The following is a 20,530-nucleotide window of genomic DNA, read 5'->3' on the forward strand; positions in this document are numbered from 1 at the left end:
GACATTTTATGATTTACCAACAGGAGTCCGTGCATTTGTCGTATTTTGAAGCGGATCTGATGATTCACAGTTTTGTTTTTCCTGTTTTTTGGATTGATCTGCTCTTTGTGGACTGACATGGATTGGCCATGGCCAGCACTGAAAACAGACCTGGCGTGTATATGTAGCAGAGCAGAGTGGAGCAGTGCTTCAGGGACACGCTGGAGAAGCTGGAGAAGTTGGAGAAGGACCTGAGCATGTGCAGTGGAAATGCAAAAATTGCAAAAAAAATGGGAACTTATGGAATTTGGGGGTAAGGCTGTCCATCCTGAGGAAATTCAGTTCAACTGCTCCTGACCATAGATAGGGACAAATGGGAAATTGAAAGCTTCACCTTCCAAAAAAAGCTCCTTCTCTGCCACAACAGTTTATTATATCTGTAACATTGCTGACACCACCAATCTGTCTCTTAATCTCATGGTCCATTATCATGATACTACCTTACTTGGGGCAAAGACTCCCGCCTTACCCTGACAGAGTAAATACTGATAGTAATAAACAGAAATAAAGAAGTCTGATTTTTTTTGGGGGGGGGGGCCAAATTGCTCATCACTACTATGGTGCCTCAAATATTTATGTTTGGATACCAAAGAAATGCACAAAATAATTTGAACACTTTGAAAAGTGTCATAGTAAATTATTAAGGATGTATTTCAACATATTTCATTGAGATGTATAGTTAGCAGAGACTCAGTGAGGAGCTAAAAATAAGATACAGGGGGTAAAATAAGATGCAGGTGGTGACAATGTTTTCCCTTAGATGATGAATGGGCTTAGGTTTTCTCACAGCACCTACGAGCTTTACCCCTGAGAAAAGATTTCTCAAACTACTGCAGTGATGGATGGGGGTGATGAAGGTTTTTTTCTCCATTAGTAGTAAAGTGCAAATCCTTCATCTGAGTTTTATTCTTTCCTTGTTTCACACACAGATAGATTGGTTAACTGTTCTTCCATTCGTGTAGTTACTCCAGGCTTAAAAAGTCCAACTGACTTGAATTAATGGAGACATTCAAGCCCCACCCTTAGTTAACTCTTGAGGGTTTCTGCCGCATTGCCTGTCAGTCATGAGCTAAGTCCTAGCAGTGGTTACCCTCTGACTATTGATTTGTATCTGTCTAGGGGAGATGCTGTCAACGGGGCTTTTAGCTTTATTTAACCGGTGAGGGTCGGCTGAGCACATACGCTATCTCCGAACGCCCACTGCTTCACATCCACACAGCTGGGACCAAAAGAGCTTCCCTCTGTTGTCCACTGGGCCATGTGAGGTTTTAACTGCCTCCCTAGAGGGTAACTAGACAGCAGTTGTAAAGGGAAAAAGAGATAGTGTGATACTTCACTTTCCCATCTCAGTCTGGAATGAGAGCTTGTCATCTTCCATCTTCATTTAAGTGAAATGTGACAGTTGTCAACTAAGCTGAGTGATTCTTGGTAGCTCTGCACTATCCATCACTTACATGGAGCAGGTAAATTGCTACTGACTAGCTATAATCCCTTATTGATCTCACCTATCGAACTCTTCACTCAAGAGGGGAGAGAGCATGTTTGAGGATGTAAAAGCTTTAGGACAACTAGGAAATGGATTGTTTCGGGGGTGCAGATCAATTTTAGGAAGGTTTTACTGATGTTTCACACATTCACAGGGAGTTACATATGGATGCTCACTGTAGAAAAAGATCCAAATAATTGGATTAAAAATCTTAGTTATGAAATAAAAAGTTCAAAATAAGAGATCAAAGTCAAAAGCATAAGATAAAAAACTCAATATTATGAGATAAAAAAATCAAAATTATAACTTTTAATCTTGCAGTTAACTCATAATTATGACTATTACATCTCACAATTCTAACTCTTCTCATTATTTCAAAATTTCATCTCATAGTTTTGCCATTTTTTCTCAGCTCTGACTACAACATGTTAAAATTCCAATCCTTTCTCATAACGTTAACCTTCCATCTCATAATTTTGACTCCTTGACTCAAATTTATGACTCAAAATTTGGACTTTTTCCACTGATTTTCACTTTCCATGTCATAATTTTCACTTTTCATATCTTTTGGTTTTTATCTCATGAACATGACTTACCACATCATCATTTAGACTTACTACATCCTAATTTTGTCTCAATGTTTAGTGTTTTTAAAATAATAACCTGACTAATTTTTTCAGTTGCCTAACTGGGCTTCCACAGTTACAAGTCCTGTGCAGGACCTTGCGAGTTGTTTCAGCTCAGCTAAAGTGGCAAGATTGCATAAAAATGCAAATAAGATCACTTAACAGTAATGAGCCATGCGTCTTTCAGCTCCATCAAAGCCCAGATTATCTCCCTAAATCTGTTCTTGGCTTTATCAGCATTGCCACTATAGCCTTAAAGAGTAGAGTACTAAGAAAAACATTGTTTTTCACACAGCCACCAATAAAAACAGAGCGCTAAAACCTTTCTCTCACCCCCTCGATTGGCTGTGAGACCCTGCCAAAAATATTAGGCTGATTGGTTGTTGCTAAGCAGTAGGCTCTCTGAGAGGGTGGAAGCTTTGGCGGCCTTTGCAGGGCCAGCCCCGCCCCCCCCTCCAAGTCATGCTGTGAATGTAGAAGTGAGGACGAAGTCAGTGAGAGCATCGAGTTCAACTTCAGAGATGAGACGAGGGTGAGATAGAAGAGATAGAAGAATCTTATTCTGAAAGGAAGATCAAAAGCTTTTGTGACTCTTTGTACTCCAGATAAAGAATAGAAGGAGTTGGGAGGGGGTTTTGATGGGAGGGGGGCACTTAACTCTACAACTAAGGTAGCGTGATGGTAATGGAGAGAATGAGAAGAGGAGGGGGAGGCTACAAAAATAGTGCTAAACTGAACAATAAAAACAACTCAAACAAAACAAACAGCCCTACTGTATCATTTAGAACTCTGGGCAATTTATTTTCCATGTCTGAGCCCGAGACGCGGCTCCTCCGCTTGTCACCGAAGGGATAACACATAGCCTGTGGGGCTGCTGCTTCTGCTGATGTGACAGATGCAGGCGGCAGAGACGCTGAAGAAGACGTCGGAGTGGAGAATGAAGAGGGAGAAAGAAGAAGAGTGGTAATGCTGCCAAAAGACTGAGGGTTGTTAGTGTCCTCGCCTGTAATGCTGTCAAAGTGTCATAATGGTGCAGGGTGCTTCTTCAATCACAAAGCGTATGGTGGAGCAGAGAGCCAATTATCCTCCCTCTCACCAGACTCCCTTCTCCTCAGAGACACTCAGCCTCAGTCTGCACACACCGGCAAAAACTGAGCTGGTAAACACACTCCATTGAAAGAAACAACCAGGATGTTTACACAGCCAGAGTCTCCAAGGAGCGGGAGCCGTAGAGCTGCACCAATTACAACAAGCTCCAACATCTCAGAGGCCAATGAAAGCTGTGTTTTTCTCCTTGCTCAGCCAATGCACAGGCAGCTCTGCACACTCAGAGCCAATGGCAGGGTGGAAGTGCCTGTAACCATGCAACAGCGAGCAGCCTGGATGCACGCTGGAGTGTGGAGTTCTGCTGCCGCGCAGCTGCCAGTCAGCCTGCTGCACAGCCACCGAGAGGCAGAACAAAAATACGAGAGCATGGGGAGCACGTGGAGAGAAAGTTATGGTTGCAGCTCTGAGCCGGCCGCACCCAGCTCCACCAGCTGCACCAGAGTCAAGTGCATTCCCTAAAACTGGGCACATTCTTATGGGGAGCTAAGGAGGCCAGTCTTTTAAAGATGTGATTTTATTTAATCAAAATTAGAGCAAAACTGAGGAAATGTAAAAAGAGAAAAAAACACCAGCAACAAACGGGCTCCAGTGAAAAATAAAAGACACCCTAAAGGAAAAGATGCACTTGTAAATACTTGAGTCTTTTCAGTCTCCAATTTCGCTAATCCCATGATTCACTGCAGGATATTTAAAGACTTAAGTACCTGCAGGCAGAAGCATAGCATGAAACCAGACCTGACTAACATGTCACATATGAATACACACTTATAATAAGACTAGATTAAATGCCTAAGTTAAAAAAAAAAGAGAATCAACTAGCATGGCTGTGAAATGACACTAATCCTAAAGGGACATTAATAATCACAGATGACATAACAGAAGCTTAATTGGAGCTGAAGGTTTATATAACTGCCCTCCTTATCTGTGAGAAAAACAAATTATCATTTTTATTGCTCTGGCACCACAGCTGAAGTGTGCTTAATAAGTGACAGACGTGCAAACATTGCAGTCTGCTTTAAAAATCATCCAGTGGGGTCACTGCAGCAGAGAGCAAAGGGTGTGGTTGTAGAAAAAACTTCTAGTGCGGGCATAAAAACACAGACACACTATTTAAAAGCCATCGCTCTCTCTCTCCTCCTGCATAACTGCGCTCCCCTCTCAACTCTTATCTTCTCACACGTGGTAAAATCCAAACTCTATGGCGCCACGCTCCTGCCTGCTGATTGGCTGTCCTGCAGTTCTGATCTAGGGATCTGATTCGTTGTTGCTAAGCAGTGAACAGCCATCGAGAGTGAAAACAAGACAGCATGGTCCTACTAACTAGAAGCTAACTCCTTGTTTTCATCCTTCTCTCCCTCCCTCCCTCCCTCCCTCTGAGCATCCCACCTTTTTGCCTCTGCCCCACCCATACTGCAGTGCTGCAGGATGGGTCCTGCCGGCTTACCAAAATAGCCACTGACCTAAAAAATTCACTCCTCTTGGTAATAATATTCAGAACCAGTGTTGTTTAGCATCACATTAGTGAAGAACTGGTTACTATTTCTGTCACTACATGTGGTTATGAAACAAACACTTCATTGAATGAGACGGATGGGCTCTTTATGAGTCACAGTGTTGATCAAGTGCAAGGAAAGTCAAAAAGCTGGTTTAAGTGACACTTGGGTTGGGTGATATGATCTAAAATATCACATTTCAAAACTTTCTTCTGTCATGAAATAATAAATGTTTGTCACAATACCTAAAGTATCATCTCTGATATGACTGGTAAAAAAATATATATAATTTTTAGTACCCATTTGATACAACAGCAACAAAACAAGTCGTAAACACCAAATGTAGGACATTTTGTTGTTTTTAATTTTCAAAAATTGCAGAAAAACTCACAGTGTCTGATTTGTACAAAAACATTGGCAACATTTCTGTGTGTTAAAATTTTCAACACTTTCCAAGCAATTCAATACTATGAGATTTAAAATGATAAAGTCTTATTTGTTCTAATGATCTGTGGTATCAAAACACGTATTAAAATAATTTGAATTTTAATAATAATTGGGGCTGCCAAGGGATTATTCTTTAATTGTAATAAATCACACAATTTTTGTAGTAATTGCACCTCCTTTGTGTTGTATTTTAAAATTCCACTATTTGCATTTAAAGCTGTTTGTTTTATTTTGGATTTTTCTGCTGTCTTAAAACTAAAGCTAGGTATATACTACAAGATAACTGTGCCCACTGTTTGCTTGATTCCACCTTTCCAACTACGGTCAACAAAGGCCTGATTATTTGAAGGTTCTAAAGGTCATCTTGTCAGATATTCCCGTAGTGTGAGAGGGGTTTTTACCCCCTTATCTGCTCTGAAGATGACCTGAACAGCTCCAATTCAAGAGTAAAAATAAGACATGTTCAGTCAGTGTTTATGATCAGAAACTCTGCTGTGCAGGGGGAACACCAAGGACAGCCAGGATGAGAAGGATTGTTTTGTGGAAAGGAGGAATGCTTTGTCAATACAAACAAAAGCTTCCATGCCAATAAAGCTTGTTGAATTGAATAACCAATCAGAAAGCAAACTGACCAAAGAAGGAAGCACAACAAACACAGCCAAGACAATGACAGTTAAAGTGGAGCATAAAGTTCAGATAGGTAGGAACAACTTGCTGATTAATTGACAGCATGAGATTTAGAGCTTTAAGAGGCATGGCTCTAATGTTTGGTGAACAGAATCTGTTTGTGTGTGGTGTGCTATGTTTATCATCTCGTTGCACACCATCAACAATAAGAAAAAAACAGTTATGTCTGTAATTATACGTCCCCATGGAGTTTCTCACATTAAAAAACTGTTTCAGTGCAGGGCTGGCTTAAGGGAAACTGACCTGTCTGGATACAGTTGTGCTTTTATTTTTAAAGACCACTGGGTATATTGAGGATGACAGCATGATCTTAGCCACAGGAAAGGAAGTGAAAGTGGTGAAAACACATGCTGCAGATAAAGTTTGTCTTGTTCACTGAGTTTTTTAAAACTGAAATAAGACATTAAGGAGCAGTGGTTGACTTATTTTACATCACAGTGGCTGCACAGAGATGCTGCAGTAGTTAAACCAAAGTGTGCTGCAAGGAACAATAAAGCATGCAACTAATTATGGGCCTTGTTGTGATTGTGATTGATGCCTTAATGCTGGCAGCCCTGCTAATAATATACATTCTTCTTAAATAAAATTTGTACTAAACTTTTCAAGAAGACTGTCTTTCAATCAACATGTGCAGTACTGTGAGTCTCTTTTTAATCTATTAAAAATATTTACCTTTAAAACTCAATATAATGCACAACGCTGAAAGACAGTAAAAGTCAGGATATCCCCAAAACATTAACTGCTGCAGAGTCTTCAAGCAACTTTTGTTGTACATCTAAAGTTCAAAATGGCCTTTTTACAGAGAGCTACAACAGAAGAAATTATGAGCCAACTATAACCAGAGACTAATGAAAACTTGATTATATAATGAGAAGAAAATGCACTAAAACAGATGAAAATGGATTATATAAACTTGTTTGAAGGGCCACTGAGCTTTGCAGCTCCTTTTCAAGACCTCTCCACTGTAAAACTACTGCTGCATTTGAGCTGAGTTTCAAGAACAGAGTTTGAAGAGCTGAATTTCAACTTCCCAGTGGGAGTTCAATCCTCTTCATCTTGACCTGTTATTTTGGGGACAGGTTCTATTAATAAAACCCACAACATCTCCCTGGTTACAGAGAGTAGACTACTGAAACAAAGTAAAGAAAAAAAAACCCAACCAGGAAATGAACTCTCCCCTTCATTAAAAAAAGGAAAAAAAAGATCTCCTCCTCTTCCAACTTACTATAGCCAGACCCATGCGGCGGACTCAAATTCTGAGCACTAGCCCTTCTCTACGACGCAATTGGCCAGCAAGTCACCCAGCCTGGCCGATTGGCTGTTGCTAAGCAGTAGGCTGGTGGGAGCCAGCCGGCGAGCACGGCGGCCCAGAAGAGCTGTTGCCGCTACTGAGCCCTGAGGGGGGTGTATGGAGCGTAGAGGGGGAGCGGGAGTTCACAGGGTAGGGGGTAGGGTGGTGGCGGGGGTAGCAAGTTCAAACAAAGCTGCTGTCCTCTCTCCTCTCACCTCCAAGTGCTCCCAAAGGTGCTGGAGGCCCCGGTGGAGCGCTCACTGGCGAAGGCATCAAACTTGGCAGCACCTTCACATGCGCGGAGACAGATGTAAACATCAAGTCTCCAGAGTGGAGTTCCTAACATATAGATGGCAGTATAAAGGTGAGGTGACAGCCGTCAGCCAACATGAGAGCGGCTCCTGTCTCAATCTGATTCACGATCAAAGAGAACATCTAGAATATTTATAGATGACAGAATGAAGGGGGCGGAGGAGAGAGAAGAGCGGGGAAAAAACAACAGCGACTGACAGAAAGTTAAAAATGTTGACATCTGAGCATAGACTGTTTTTCAAGCTGTCCGCATGAAATGTTTTCAAGAGTGTTTGTTTGAAGTGTTCACTCCAAAATCTAATTTGGAAGAAAATAAAGGTATTTTACTGGCAGTCCATTCTCTTTAAAACACAAAGAGATGCAGACTGTGAGAGTTAGGATATTGTCAACAAACTGAAATTACAAAGAGATTATAAGGATCTATCAGAAGTGAGATAAGTGCTTTATTTGTTTGATTCTTCTTCTTTTAATAATACCTATTTTAACATGTCTGTGAAGTTGTTTCTCTGGCAAATGGGTGGGTTATTATCATCACAGGGTAGCACTTCTTATCACAGGACCTGGTCGGTTTGAGTTGGACAACAGCAACAGCAGCTGAAGTACTGAAAGGACAGAGATGGCATGCTTCAAAAAGCTGGCGTTTTAATGTTAGAAGTAGAGGCAGCTACTTCCTACAAAGTGTTCACAGTTTTAACAATAGGCATAGCTGGGTTTTGTATCAGTTTATCCCATTTGAAGTCAAAGTTCACGGCCATTTGTTTCTAATAGGGAAAGGCAACGTGGGCCAGAATCCTACCTTGATATTTTTTTTAGCTGAATGGTGATACACAATATGTATTTGTGAGTAATTTTTCTCTGTAAAGGCATAACAAACAGCTATCAAAATACCAGCAACAAAATTTTGATACAATACTAGTAAAAATACATACTAATATTGATGCCAGTTTGATAGCATGGAAGCAACAACAGAGACTCAAGACAACCAATATATGTCTATTTTTTGTTTTTAATTTCTAAGTCCAATAAAACTCCCATCCACTAAAAAGAACCGTGGCAACATCTCGGTACATTGAGGCTGATCAAACTGTCTTTACTCTTACATATTATGCATTTAAAAATAATAAAATCTGTATTATTTTGATGTTCAACTGCTTCAAAATATGTCAGCAAAATTTGGACAAATTTAGGGTCTGGCAAGAAATAGGGAAATACTTATTCTCCACCAGTTCCATCCCCTTTTTAAATGTAGTGTATTGTGCAATTTAGAGAGTGTGTATGAGTTTGCCTGCAGTGTTTGATAAATTACCTTGTACTGGATGTCAAGGGCTTCTATGTTCATTGCAGTGGAATGTATCAATATTGCTTGATTTTTTTCCAATCGTAAAAATGTTTCTTAAATAAAATAAATGCAAAATAGTGCGCAATATTATCAACATGTTGTTGGAATTGACAGATGTTCAAATTGGCAGACATGAAAATTCACAACCAACCAATAAATTGGCAGTAAATACCAGCAAATGTACAAATAAGTTTGTTGAATTTAAGGCGGAACCAACACACCTACATCAGCTAAAGTTTTTTTGTTTGTTTATCCTCATTCCTTAAACTTTAAAGTGTGTTTATACGGCTTAAGTTTTAGGTCAGAAATACATTCATATGGCGCGCCATATACGCAGGCGACCTGGGTTCAAATGGCACTATTTCCTGCATGTCTCTCCCCGCTCTCTTCCCTGTTTCCAACTCTATCCACTGTCCTATCAAATAAAGGCAAAAATGCCAAAAATAAATCTTGAAAAAAAAAGAAAAAGAAAAAAAAGAAATACATTCATATAACTGTAAACTGGCATTGTTACTGGCTACGCAGAAATTGGAATATCAGTAAAAATCCGATATCATGCATCCCTAATGCTAAATAAATCATTATTGCACCAATATAATTATAATTGCACAAATATGAAGGAAACATTTTTTTTAAAAGTGGATGGAACTTTTGAAAAATAGAAAACCTCTCACTCCTAGCCTGGTCCACTCACTTTCCCACAAGTTTTCCAACAGATTAGTACAATTGAGATAGTGTGCAGGAGCTAGGATGTTGATAATCAGAAACAATATATCATCAGACATACAGTGTGTAGGACTTACATCTTTATGATCACAGTATCAAAGAGCTATTGGGCGCGCAGATGGTCGAGTGGTTTAAGGCGCCCACCATTTACACGGGCGGCCTGGGTTTGAATCCGGCCTGTGGCCCTTTACCACATGTCTCTACCCACTCTCTTCCCTGTTCCCAAGTCTATCCTCCTCTCTCTAATAAAGGCATGAAAAGCCCCCCCCGCCCCAAAATATATATATATATATATATATATAAAAAAAAAAGCTATCAGTATAATTCGATTTCCACTAAAAACAATGTGATGCATTGTCCCCCCCAGTATCTGACATCATAAATACACTTTCTCTTCTGCTGATGGTGTGGGAAATAAGATAGACCTGTCTGTTAGGAAACACCTATATCATGCCTCATCTCTTGTGACATTTTCAAAGTTCAGCGTCAATTCTCTCGACAGATGGATGGAAACAGAGCATGGAGTAGAGTTTATACTCCAGGGGTGACATTAAAAGTAGCATGCATGTGTGAAGGTAAGGGAGGGCATTAGGGGAGAAGCAAATGAGAGAAAAGAGACTGAAAGACAAAGAGAATAATTCCAAGGGAGAGACAGACCTTAACAAAGACGTGCAGACAGGGTGTCAACGCAGGTCTTGCTGTGTTTTGACATCTGAAAACACTTTTCTCAAGTTCATTATTTTCTTATATCATCTGTCATGTTGTACATATGTTCCTTGTTTTACAGACAGGCTTTTTAATCAATGATTCACTTGCTCATTCTTGCTGTTGATGCCTCACAGGCTACTTAGTTAATTCTCTTTCATTACTGACACTGATGTCAGTTTAAAGGCTTGTTATTATGCAGCATTGACAACACTGGAAAAAGACAAACTAACATTAATGTATTACACAATTACACAAAATTTACTTTTTATGTGCCACAGAAGAAAAGAAATAATATGCTACTTGTAATGCTAAAGGAGAGTATTGTCATCATATTACCCAGAGAAAGGTCGTCAAAAGAGGACTCAAAGCCAATAAGTGGTGGCAAGTATGAGAGATCATGAGAGAAGAGAAAAGAAAGATACCGACAGTGATAAAGTTAGAAAAGGAAATTAAACTAAAGGAGGGTGCCTCAGACAGGTACTGTAAGGAAGATGCATGAAGGAAAAAAAAGGAGCAGCGACAGGGTGTGACCAGCAGCAGGATGTCACTCAGGAGTTTTCCTGCAGCAGCAGAGATGCCAGGCAAGGGAATAGACCTTTTCTGCCAGAGCAAACTGCTCTGCCAATTACTTTCAATTTCCTTTCACTACTGTGCAGCAGATGACAAGAAGAAGAAGCCTTATACTTCTTGAAGACCTTCACCATGAGTCATTTCATCATCATTTGTATCCTGATAAGTTTGTGTCCTTGGTGGTGCACAGAGAGCAAACAGCAACACTCTTCTCGCCTGTTTGTGCAGAGGTGTGCACACAGATTCTTCTCTTGTAAGGAGAATTAATTACAGTTAGGTTTACTTAAGAGGGTTTCTGTGATATCCTAATAACATAACTTAATATATGATCCTTTTTATGGTTGTCAGCATGTTAAAAGAGCCTCATGATGCAAAACACTGCATTTATACTGGCAATGCAGCCACAGGATTTGGTACAGCTGTGGCAAGTTTCACTATTTGGATAAAAAACTGCACCAAACTCCTTCAAAAGGCTCAACTCGAACAGTGTTTCCAATTTCTTGACTGACTTTGATCTGACTTTCTCCTGAAAAGCAGACTGCACATTTATGAAACTACACAGAGAATAATTGAGTGAAAGACATGTTATGTGTCGACAAAGAAAAGGCACTGAATTCAAAATGTTTCAAGAGGCTGCTTCATGGCTAAAAGTATGTGCAAAGTTCTGTGTAAAAAAAAGAATAGCATTGCAGGGAGAGGTAGCATCATAAAAACACGCTGCGCCAAACATCTAAGGTGGGCGTCAGAGCCACTGTTTACCAAGGAAGACAAAATCAATGCCCTACCCACTGCACCAAGAACTGCAACCCAGTTAAAGCAGCAGCAGCAGCCAGGTACAACACTGTTCGCTAAACCTGTGGACTGTGGGAAGTTGTAAACTTTTGACCGGCAGGATCCTGGGGATTTTCTCAGCTGAGTGACATGCCCTTTAGCATGCGAGTCCGTCATAAGACAAAACATGCACTTGTTATGTTTGATTAGTAATCTTGGTAAAGGACAAGAGCACACATTATATGTTTACTTTTGGTTTATAACAACTTTTTCACTTAAGTCCAAGGCTAATTCCCTAACTAATATATTAATCTTACCAAAACTAACCAACTTGACAAACTTCTATTTTGTTATGCGCTGACGGATATCAGCACTGTAAAATATGAAGCCTTACACTTGTATTCTTGAGCTGCAGGGCAACTCAGCCACAGCTTAACTATCATAAACATTATCACTCCTCTTTTCTGCAAACTTAACTGTGGTTAATTAATTAAACAGACTTCCACTTTTATATTAACTTCACTTTTCCTTGCTTATAAGTGGCCGAGCTGCTGACAAGAGATAAGCCATGAAGATGGTATCTCTGCTATGGAGTGATTATGAATGACTCCTTTAATGTGATTTTAGAAAATGGAAAGAAAGTTAACTGAACAGTTAGGGCTTAATACTTAAGATCTGATTAAAACACACACACACACACAGATCAGTATTAAATCAGACTGGTTGCTGGCCTTGCCTCTTTTTAACATAAACATGTGCATTGATCAAGAAGGGAATCAAATGCATTATAATTACGCATATCTGGGGACTAATCTGGACCAATGTCCGCAGGGATTACACGTTTAAGTGACAGGAAATGAATCTGGATTTCCACTGCGTTTATGAAAATCATATTTCCAACAAAACCCATACAAAACCCAAAGCATGCCGCTTCAGTGCACGCCCCATCTTCACTGTGCAAACTTTGGAAACAACCTCTCACAGCCTGCGCACGAGGACTCGCCACATCCCTGGAACTTTATGCTCTCTGAGCAGGAGGGTGTTCGCCCTGACATGCCATAGACTACAACTTAAAACAAAAAAGTAATATATATCTGTGAAAAGAGCGCATATGAGAAAGAAGAATGCGGCTATTTCTTGTATACCACACGTCAAACTTGTTGAAACTGCACCAAGTATCGACCTACTTGCTCTTTGACGCTGTCGGTGTTTATCATGATTATGGCTCTTACAGCGAGCTGGCATTGCTTTAACTTGGTCAATTTGGTATTTTTTTTGGAAATAAGTACAGTAGAAATACAAACACTGTCTTTTAATAATGTCTTTTCACACGGTCTATAAGTCTGGGCGAACTCGTGCAACTGAAACCACAACAAGTTTGAGTGCAGCGCTAAGGCGGAGGGATACTTAGCATGCTTTGAAGTGCACGAGACTGGACGTTAACTGGCTTAAAACTAGATATGAAGCTAGCAAGCTACAATACATTAAATCCAATGCATGCATAAAATACCTTCATTTGAACATTTTTGAAGTCGAACATGTCAAAGTAGCTACGTGTCACACTTTCGGCGTCTCAAAAGGGGTGTCTAACGGTTAGCTGCCAAATATACTTGGATAATCCTTACCTCTTCGGTTGGACGTTTCCGTTACTTTCACCGTACGATTCGTCAGTTTCTCCCGCCGACCCATTCTCGTCGTCTTCCACGGTAACGTCTGCGTATATGACCGGGGCGCCTAGGTTCTCCAAGCCCCGCTCCATGACTCCTGCACCATCTTCCCCCGAGGTCGAACCTGAACCCCGGGTGGCGGCGGCGGACAGCGGCTCCCTCCCGACGGTGGAGCCCAGAGTTTGCGAGGTCCCGAATCCGATGAGGGCTTTCAGCAATAGCAGGAGCACCAGGGAAATGCTCACGTTTCCAAAGTGAAGCCCCCTTTCCATTTGTAAGACTGGCACATTAGTGAAATATGAGATTTACATGCCAATGGCCTTGTAAATCTTAACATAAAAAAACTTAAAGTGCAAAAAAACTCAAGCTGTAAAGAAAAGTCTGTTGTATCTTGTAATACGCCCTTTCAAAACCGTTCTTTAAGTAAACATAAACAGCCACTGGGACACCATGTTATTCCCTTTATACTTCACTCAAGACTTGCCTTGGTAACGCTAAGTCCCGCCTTGTTTCTACACTAGGATTGGGCAGTGAAATCCCTACACTCGTTAAAAATTGATGTATCTAAATCCTATTGGCCTATCAGTTGTCAATCATGTCTACTCGCATACTAAACAGAATATGATTGCATCAGATATCAGTCACTCAAAGAGGCGGGCGCAGAGCGTTCCAACCCCCCAAACAGTGCACTTCATTGGCTGATCGGCTGCCTGTCATGACGACGCAAGCGCACTGATGGCTGGCAGAAAGCGAGAGCAAAAGGTGACGCAAAAAAGTCCCCGATGGCGAATCCTGTGACTGATATATGATTGGTGGGATGTGTCGTCGTCTGCCCAATCAGAGAGACAAAACTGATGAGCAGCAACGCCATTGGTCAGATTTGCCTCCGCTGACTCAAAATAAGCACCAGATTCGACGTGTCAGCTGTCATTCATAAGCGGTTGTCAAGACAGTCGATGTGAAAGCACCAACGTGGCTTCACTGTAATGAAAGGTACGTTTCCTGTTCCTGATCACGAGTTTTCTGAGTTTCAGATAAACAAACAGAGGATTATGACATAACACAATGACACAATATGCTTGTAAAAGAATATTTAAACTTAAAGAAATTACTTTTAAAGTAGGAAATACATGTAAAACTATCAGGAAACTTCAAAGTAGCCTACTTGTGTTTTTATGAATACAAATAGCATGACAGCCATTTAAAAACATAGATTACATTTGTAGTAATGCATGCAGCTGTTCAATACGTGTAGGGTATATTTACATAGATTAAAAGTAATATATACGTTAATATGAAGCCTACAGTTTGCTTTAACGGGAATGCCTTCTGCAGTAGAACCAAGCTGCTTGTAATTCTGGCGCCACCAAGTGACCTCAAATAAGAACTGCACAGTAAACCTCAGCCACAGTGCTTTAGTGAATCGTTTTGTTTTTTTTATGGCATTTCTGTAAATATCTGACCATTTTTAGTCATGCTTAGCAGGTACATATTACCCCAGCATAGACAAGCAGACGGTTTAATTTCAGCTGTAGGAGTAACCTCATTTAAGGCTACAGATAGTTTTGAAAGAAACCAGATCAACTAGATCTCTCATTAGATAAGCTTGTGTCAGTCAGTGGGAGATGCAAGTAGCTGTGGGAGGGAAACTGGTTGTGCCACAGGTGATAGTTACGACGAGTTTGAGGCCTGACATGGTGCTATGATCTGTCAGTGTAGTACATCTCAGAAAATTTGAACATCAAGTAAAAGTTCATTTTTCCCCTGTGATTTAGTTCATACAGTTACATTTCCATGTATTCTAGATTCATGTCATGCAAAGTGAAATATTCCAAGGTTTTTCTCACAGCTCATTAAAATCCAAAGTGCCATATCTCAAAACATGGGCAAAGTCCAGTTTGCAACTTTCCTCAGCCTTCTTTTTTCTCACTCTGGTTCAGAACTCACAACTGCAATCATGGGGAAGACTGCTGACTTGACTCCTGTCCAGAAGACAATCATTGATCCCCTTCTCAAGGAGGGTGAGCCACAGAATGTTATCGTGTTTCTAGTTTTGAGCCAGTCCTAAACCACAGACAGTGTCATGTGCTTCATGGGCCAAGGAGAAGAGAACTGAACCTTTGCTCAGTGGTTCTTTTCTGATGAAACTAAATTTCCGATTTCATTTGCAAATCAAGGTCTTGGATTGGCTCAGGATCCAAGGTGCTTGAAGTTCACTGTTTTCAGTTTTCATAGTCAGTGATGGTTTAGGGCCCCATGTCATCTGCTGCTGCTGGTCCACTGGGCTTTATCAAGTCCAGAGTCAACCCTGTCAGCCGTCTACCAGGAGATTTTAGAGCCCCTCATGCTTCCATCTGATGACAAGCTTTATGGAGATACTGATTTCCTTTTCCAACAGGACTTGGTACCTGCCCACAGGGGCACCAGAAAGTGGTTTGCTCACAATGGTATTGCTGTGTTTGATTGGCTAGCCAACTGGTCTGATCTGAACCCCATGGAGAATCTCTGAAGAAATGTCGAGGAAAGATGAGAGAACCAGACTCAACAATACAGATGAGCTGAAGGCTGCTATGAGAGCAACCTGGGATTCATAACACCCTATAGGTGTCCCAGGCTGAATGGCTCCATGCCACATCACAGTGATGCAGTAATTTGTGCAAAAGGAGCTCCAACCAATTACTACGTGCATATTTTTTATATTTATGTTTATTTATTATATATATTTTTAATAATTATTTTTTTTTAATTTTTATATTTTAGGTGAGCATTTCTGTATTTTAAATCCTTTTTGGACTGATGTTCTGTGAAATTCTAATATGAGAAAGTTGATTTTTTTTATTTTTGTGACCTATAGGCTGTAATTATCAACATTAAAACAAAGTCTTCATATATTTCACTTTGTATGAGATGGCTCTGTATGGAAATTTGACTTGTTGAAATAAAAAATATATTCTAATTTTCTCAGATGCATCTGTATCTTAAAGAACTGACAGTTCCCTGGGAGGATTCTGTGGAGGAAGCTTTCGAAAGGAAAAGCTTAGATATGCAGATTTAGGAGCAAAAGCCCAACAGTGAGGATGGAAAGCTAGGGTTCATTCAGTAGAAGTTGGATGTAGTGGGTTTTTGCAAGGTTAGCTGTTTCAGAAAGCCGGGAGTGCAGAGAGAGAGAGACTTTGTGAAAGACAACTAAAGAGATGTCAGATGGAGCACTTCAGGACAGTCAGTGGATTTGCATCAAGAGGAATAATGCCAGCTTGAGGAAAACCCCTAACTACTCTGTTCTCTCCTTTTCTATACTTGTCTTTTTTCTTGTCCCTCATGAAAATGGGGGAGAAGTGGGAGGTAGAGCCTTAAGCTACATCAGGTGGGGCTAAGCGCTGGTCCCTGTCAGGGCCCCTGCCTCTCAACCCTATTACTAAACTGTTCCTTTTTCACAGCTTTTCTCATTTTCTCTTGCCCACTTTTGCCATTTCATGTGTCAAAACCGTTGTCTTGTAGTTGCAATTATGAGTGGTGTTAGGGAAGGTAGTATCAGCATTGTCACTACCTGGAGTTTACATGTACCTAGCCTGGGTCTGTTGAAGGTGGAATTGCTGTTGGGCTGTTAAGACCATCTGGTAAGGGAGGTAAGATAATGATGTCTCCATGTTGGCGTGGTGTGAGCTAGCATGGACGGTGGTGGCTCTGGGACGCTGGAGATCACTGTTCAGTTTTTGGAGGTGTCGTGGGACTAACTAAACAAAACACCAGTTGGCTTTTTGCTGCCTATTGGACTGCACAGTTGACTTGTGGAGGCAAATAGTAAGGATTTAACTGGGGTTACGGATTTCTCTGTTGAGTGCTTATCCTTTCTTTAGGGCTCAAATATTGTGTTAAAAAAAAGACAAAGTCAAAATTTCAGAGTTTCCATGCATGTAACTGAGCATTAAAGTATTAAACTGAATCCCCATCAGCTTTAGCAATGCTTTTTCAAACACCTAGCCACTTGAAATTAGCTATGCAAACACTTTTTTTTTCCATTTCCTCGTCAACTGAAAGCTCAAGCTCTGAGGTGAGATCCACAAATTCTTGACAAAATGACGAGAATGAAGTTTCACCGAATCATCAGAAAAAAACTAGGAGTCATGCTTTTATCATTTTGGTCCTTTATTGGTTCACAAAGAAAATAGTACCTTCACAGCAAAATCTTTATCACAGTCATTTGGTAAAAGAAAGAGCGGGGAAATAAAGAAACGCTGGTGCAAAAAATAACCAACGTGACGTATGAATTGTCATAGAGCCAAACACATTCACAGTTCAGTAAACTTTGTTTTTACACCACTGAGGTTGATTACACTCTATTTCTGAGAGTAGAACTGCATTAAACTATAATCTGTACCAAATAACAGCAGAACAAGGACTAATCTGACAGCTTGATTGCAGTTATTTTCCTGCCTGGATGTACTTTAAAGAGTCGTTCAGGTATACATAGATAAAAATCATAAAAGATGCAAAAATAAAACCATCTTTAAGGCTTTGTGAGTAAAGTCAAAGCAAATAGCTTAATTTAAAAAGGTATATGAATATGAAAGGCTAACAGTAATTTAAAAATGATAGTGCAGTAGATCTGGAAATTAAAGTAACTTGAACTTTGAGTAAACAGACAACAGGATTATTAGAATCTCTACGATAATAAATGATAAGCTCCAGTTACTTTTTGAGAAAGAAATACTCTGGTGGCACTATTTAATTTGTTTAAAGCTACACTAGAATGAAAAAACAACACATTTGAGATTGATCTTTTGTCTAAAATTACAGATTTTTCTACATCTATGTTGTTAAGTTCTTTCTGAATTTGAAAGCTACAGCTTTTAGCAACACGTAGAAGAGATATTGAGCTAAATTTACATTAATTTTGCTACACTAGGATTTGAAATGTCTTTCTTTATTGCTCTGGAATTAAAAGGCACATAAATGTACTTGTCGGACTTTTAACTCAGATTTGAGCTACATCAGTTTTTTATTTGTTGTGGCCTTTGACGGCAGAGGTGCAGCATCTTAAATGGCACACAGCTCTGTTTGAGCAGACGGCTTATGTAAGAAAGAACAGACTGTCATGCATGTAACATGCAGGCACAAAATGAAGCAACACATTGGAAGGAGGTACATGCAAAGTGCACACATTCAGACCTTTTTTTTTTCCAAACAGTAAGCAGCTTTGGACCTTAACTCTATGAATTGATTAGTGTAACTTCAATAAACCTCAGTCTTCACTCAGACAAATACAGGAGCTGAATTACCAAGAAAGACTCCAAAGCATTCTTTCAAAATAATTTAAATGCCTGACACATTTTAACCTCGAGCTCCCATCAGAAAGTCTAATCTGGGGACTGTTTCTAACTTTTTGTAGAGAGTGCCTTGGAATTTTTTGTCCTGATAATTCACCGACTACATGAATCCCATGTAGCACCCCAAGCATACTCAATATTTAGCCCATGAAGCACTCTTTTATACAGTTTGAGATTATAGGTGCAGTACAGAGCAACAGTGGATATTATAAGCTAAAATGAAACAGCCAAAGATAACTGCAGTAGAAACTCAATAACATGACAATTACATGGACACATTTAAAGCTGCAGTCACAAGATTATCAGACAGCTCTAGTTGACAGGATATCTATCAGATTAAAACTCAGAAATGAGCACAATATTTAACATCTATTTGACCCGTACCAATGTCAGAACACTTCACAAGAGCAGATCTTTGTAAAGAAAAAAAGTGATTTTATTATGTCACTGATGGTGTTTTCACACATGCACAAGACTGCAGTGAATTTTCCAAAACATTTCCTGCAGCATTCATTCATCAGCTCAACCCAATTCTGGTAGGAAAAAGCCAAGGTAAAAAGAAAGTCTGTGTTTACAAATGCAGCTTGCCCAGAAAGTTCAGGAAGTTTTCATGAGTTTTGTGCATGTTTGAATTGGATTCAAGAAGGTGCTTATTTTTCCATGTTTGATTTTTCCTGCCATGTATTGATATGTCTTTTACTGATGCCATAAGACACCAAACCTGGGCCTACACTGAGATTTGAAGGCAAATCTGACCTGGTTTTGAAGTCAGTGCAACTTTCAATACATGCATCCTGAGAGTTGTTGTGGGCTGAAATTTCACCACACTGTTTATCGGCTTGAAATCACTGTGTACGCCCCGCTTAAGGTAGTTCAAATTGTTGATACAGTGTGGTTTAAAGCAACACAATCTTTGTTATTTTATGATCAATAGTGTTAAACAGTACTGAAGTTTTGAAAACTATGAATCTTCAGTCATACTTGTAATCAGAAGCTGCCATAAGCTAAAGAGAAAGCACAAACATACAGGGAACATCTAGGTGCTTGTAGTGTGCAGGAGTTTAGCTGCAATTTTTGGATTTAAAAAAGAACAGACCCAACACAGATTAGAGCAGTTCAACATCAAGTCATGCTCTCCAAAGTGGCCACGCCCCCTTTTGGGTGAAAACAAGCCCTGAGACTGAATGACGGCAGATAAGAAAACAGTGTTGGCAACACAATTAGACACTGTTCTGTTGCATTTGTGCTTTAAACATTTTAGAAGTCAGAATGTGAGATTTTTTTCCTCATTAAATGACAAAAGAGTGTAAAGGACAGATGTTTAAAAGTACAAGACCATTGTACTCAAGTAAATGTACAGTAACTTTAGCTAAAGTTTACTGCAGTAGAGCAAATCTGATCTTTTTTACGCTTATAAATCACTAAAGACCTCATCGTTCCTATTTACCGCCATTCATTTTGATGGAAGATTTTCACCCAGAAAGGAGCGAGCCAGCAACTTGTACCTGGACGGATAATTCTTATGAAATTGTAATTTTTTGTCTTGGCATCAAAACAGGTATTGATATTGTTTGAAGTACACATCTTGGTTGTAACTGTAGTATTGTGCCACCCTAGAGGAATTTAAACTATAGCTGCTTGTAGAGCAGCATTATCAGGGTCCGTGTCCTCTTCACACAAAACCAAATTATAGACGCTCCACACCTGCACCACAGGGTTTCCCTACATTGTCAAGGATCTCATTAATTTTTTGGGCTTCTTGCTGTTTAAATTAGCATATTAATTAGAGAAATTAATTTCCTGAAAAAGTTCTGTATACTCCTCGTACTACTCCCCCTTCTGTGGTCTAATTAAACAAAAAGACTTGAAGGCATATCAGCTCACGCTTTCAGCCCTCACTCCATGAGTGGACTTCAGATGAAAATACTGTGATG

At 39.9% G+C, this 20,530-nt stretch overlaps 1 protein-coding gene and 1 long non-coding RNA gene across 2 annotated transcripts in view; one reads left to right on the forward strand and one right to left on the reverse strand.

Annotated features, from left to right (window-relative positions):
- eif2ak3 (eukaryotic translation initiation factor 2-alpha kinase 3) overlaps nucleotides 1-13,741 on the reverse strand; it is a 51,211-nt gene extending 37,470 nt beyond the window's left edge. The window contains exon 1 of the mRNA XM_041812097.1: nucleotides 13,228-13,741. Within this exon, the coding sequence (XP_041668031.1) occupies nucleotides 13,228-13,541 (314 nt within the window). The 5' untranslated portion in view covers nucleotides 13,542-13,741. The remainder of the gene's footprint in view (nucleotides 1-13,227) is intronic.
- A 434-nt stretch (nucleotides 13,742-14,175) lies between these two features.
- LOC121526197 lies at nucleotides 14,176-15,950 on the forward strand. Its single transcript, XR_005993292.1, has 3 exons — nucleotides 14,176-14,262; nucleotides 15,210-15,290; nucleotides 15,668-15,950. It is a non-coding gene; the product is annotated as an uncharacterized LOC121526197 (long non-coding RNA).
- The last annotated feature ends 4,580 nt before the right edge of the window (nucleotides 15,951-20,530 follow it).

This window comes from Cheilinus undulatus, linkage group 18 (assembly GCF_018320785.1).
Source record: "Cheilinus undulatus linkage group 18, ASM1832078v1, whole genome shotgun sequence".
Classification (NCBI taxonomy): domain Eukaryota; kingdom Metazoa; phylum Chordata; class Actinopteri; order Labriformes; family Labridae; genus Cheilinus; species Cheilinus undulatus.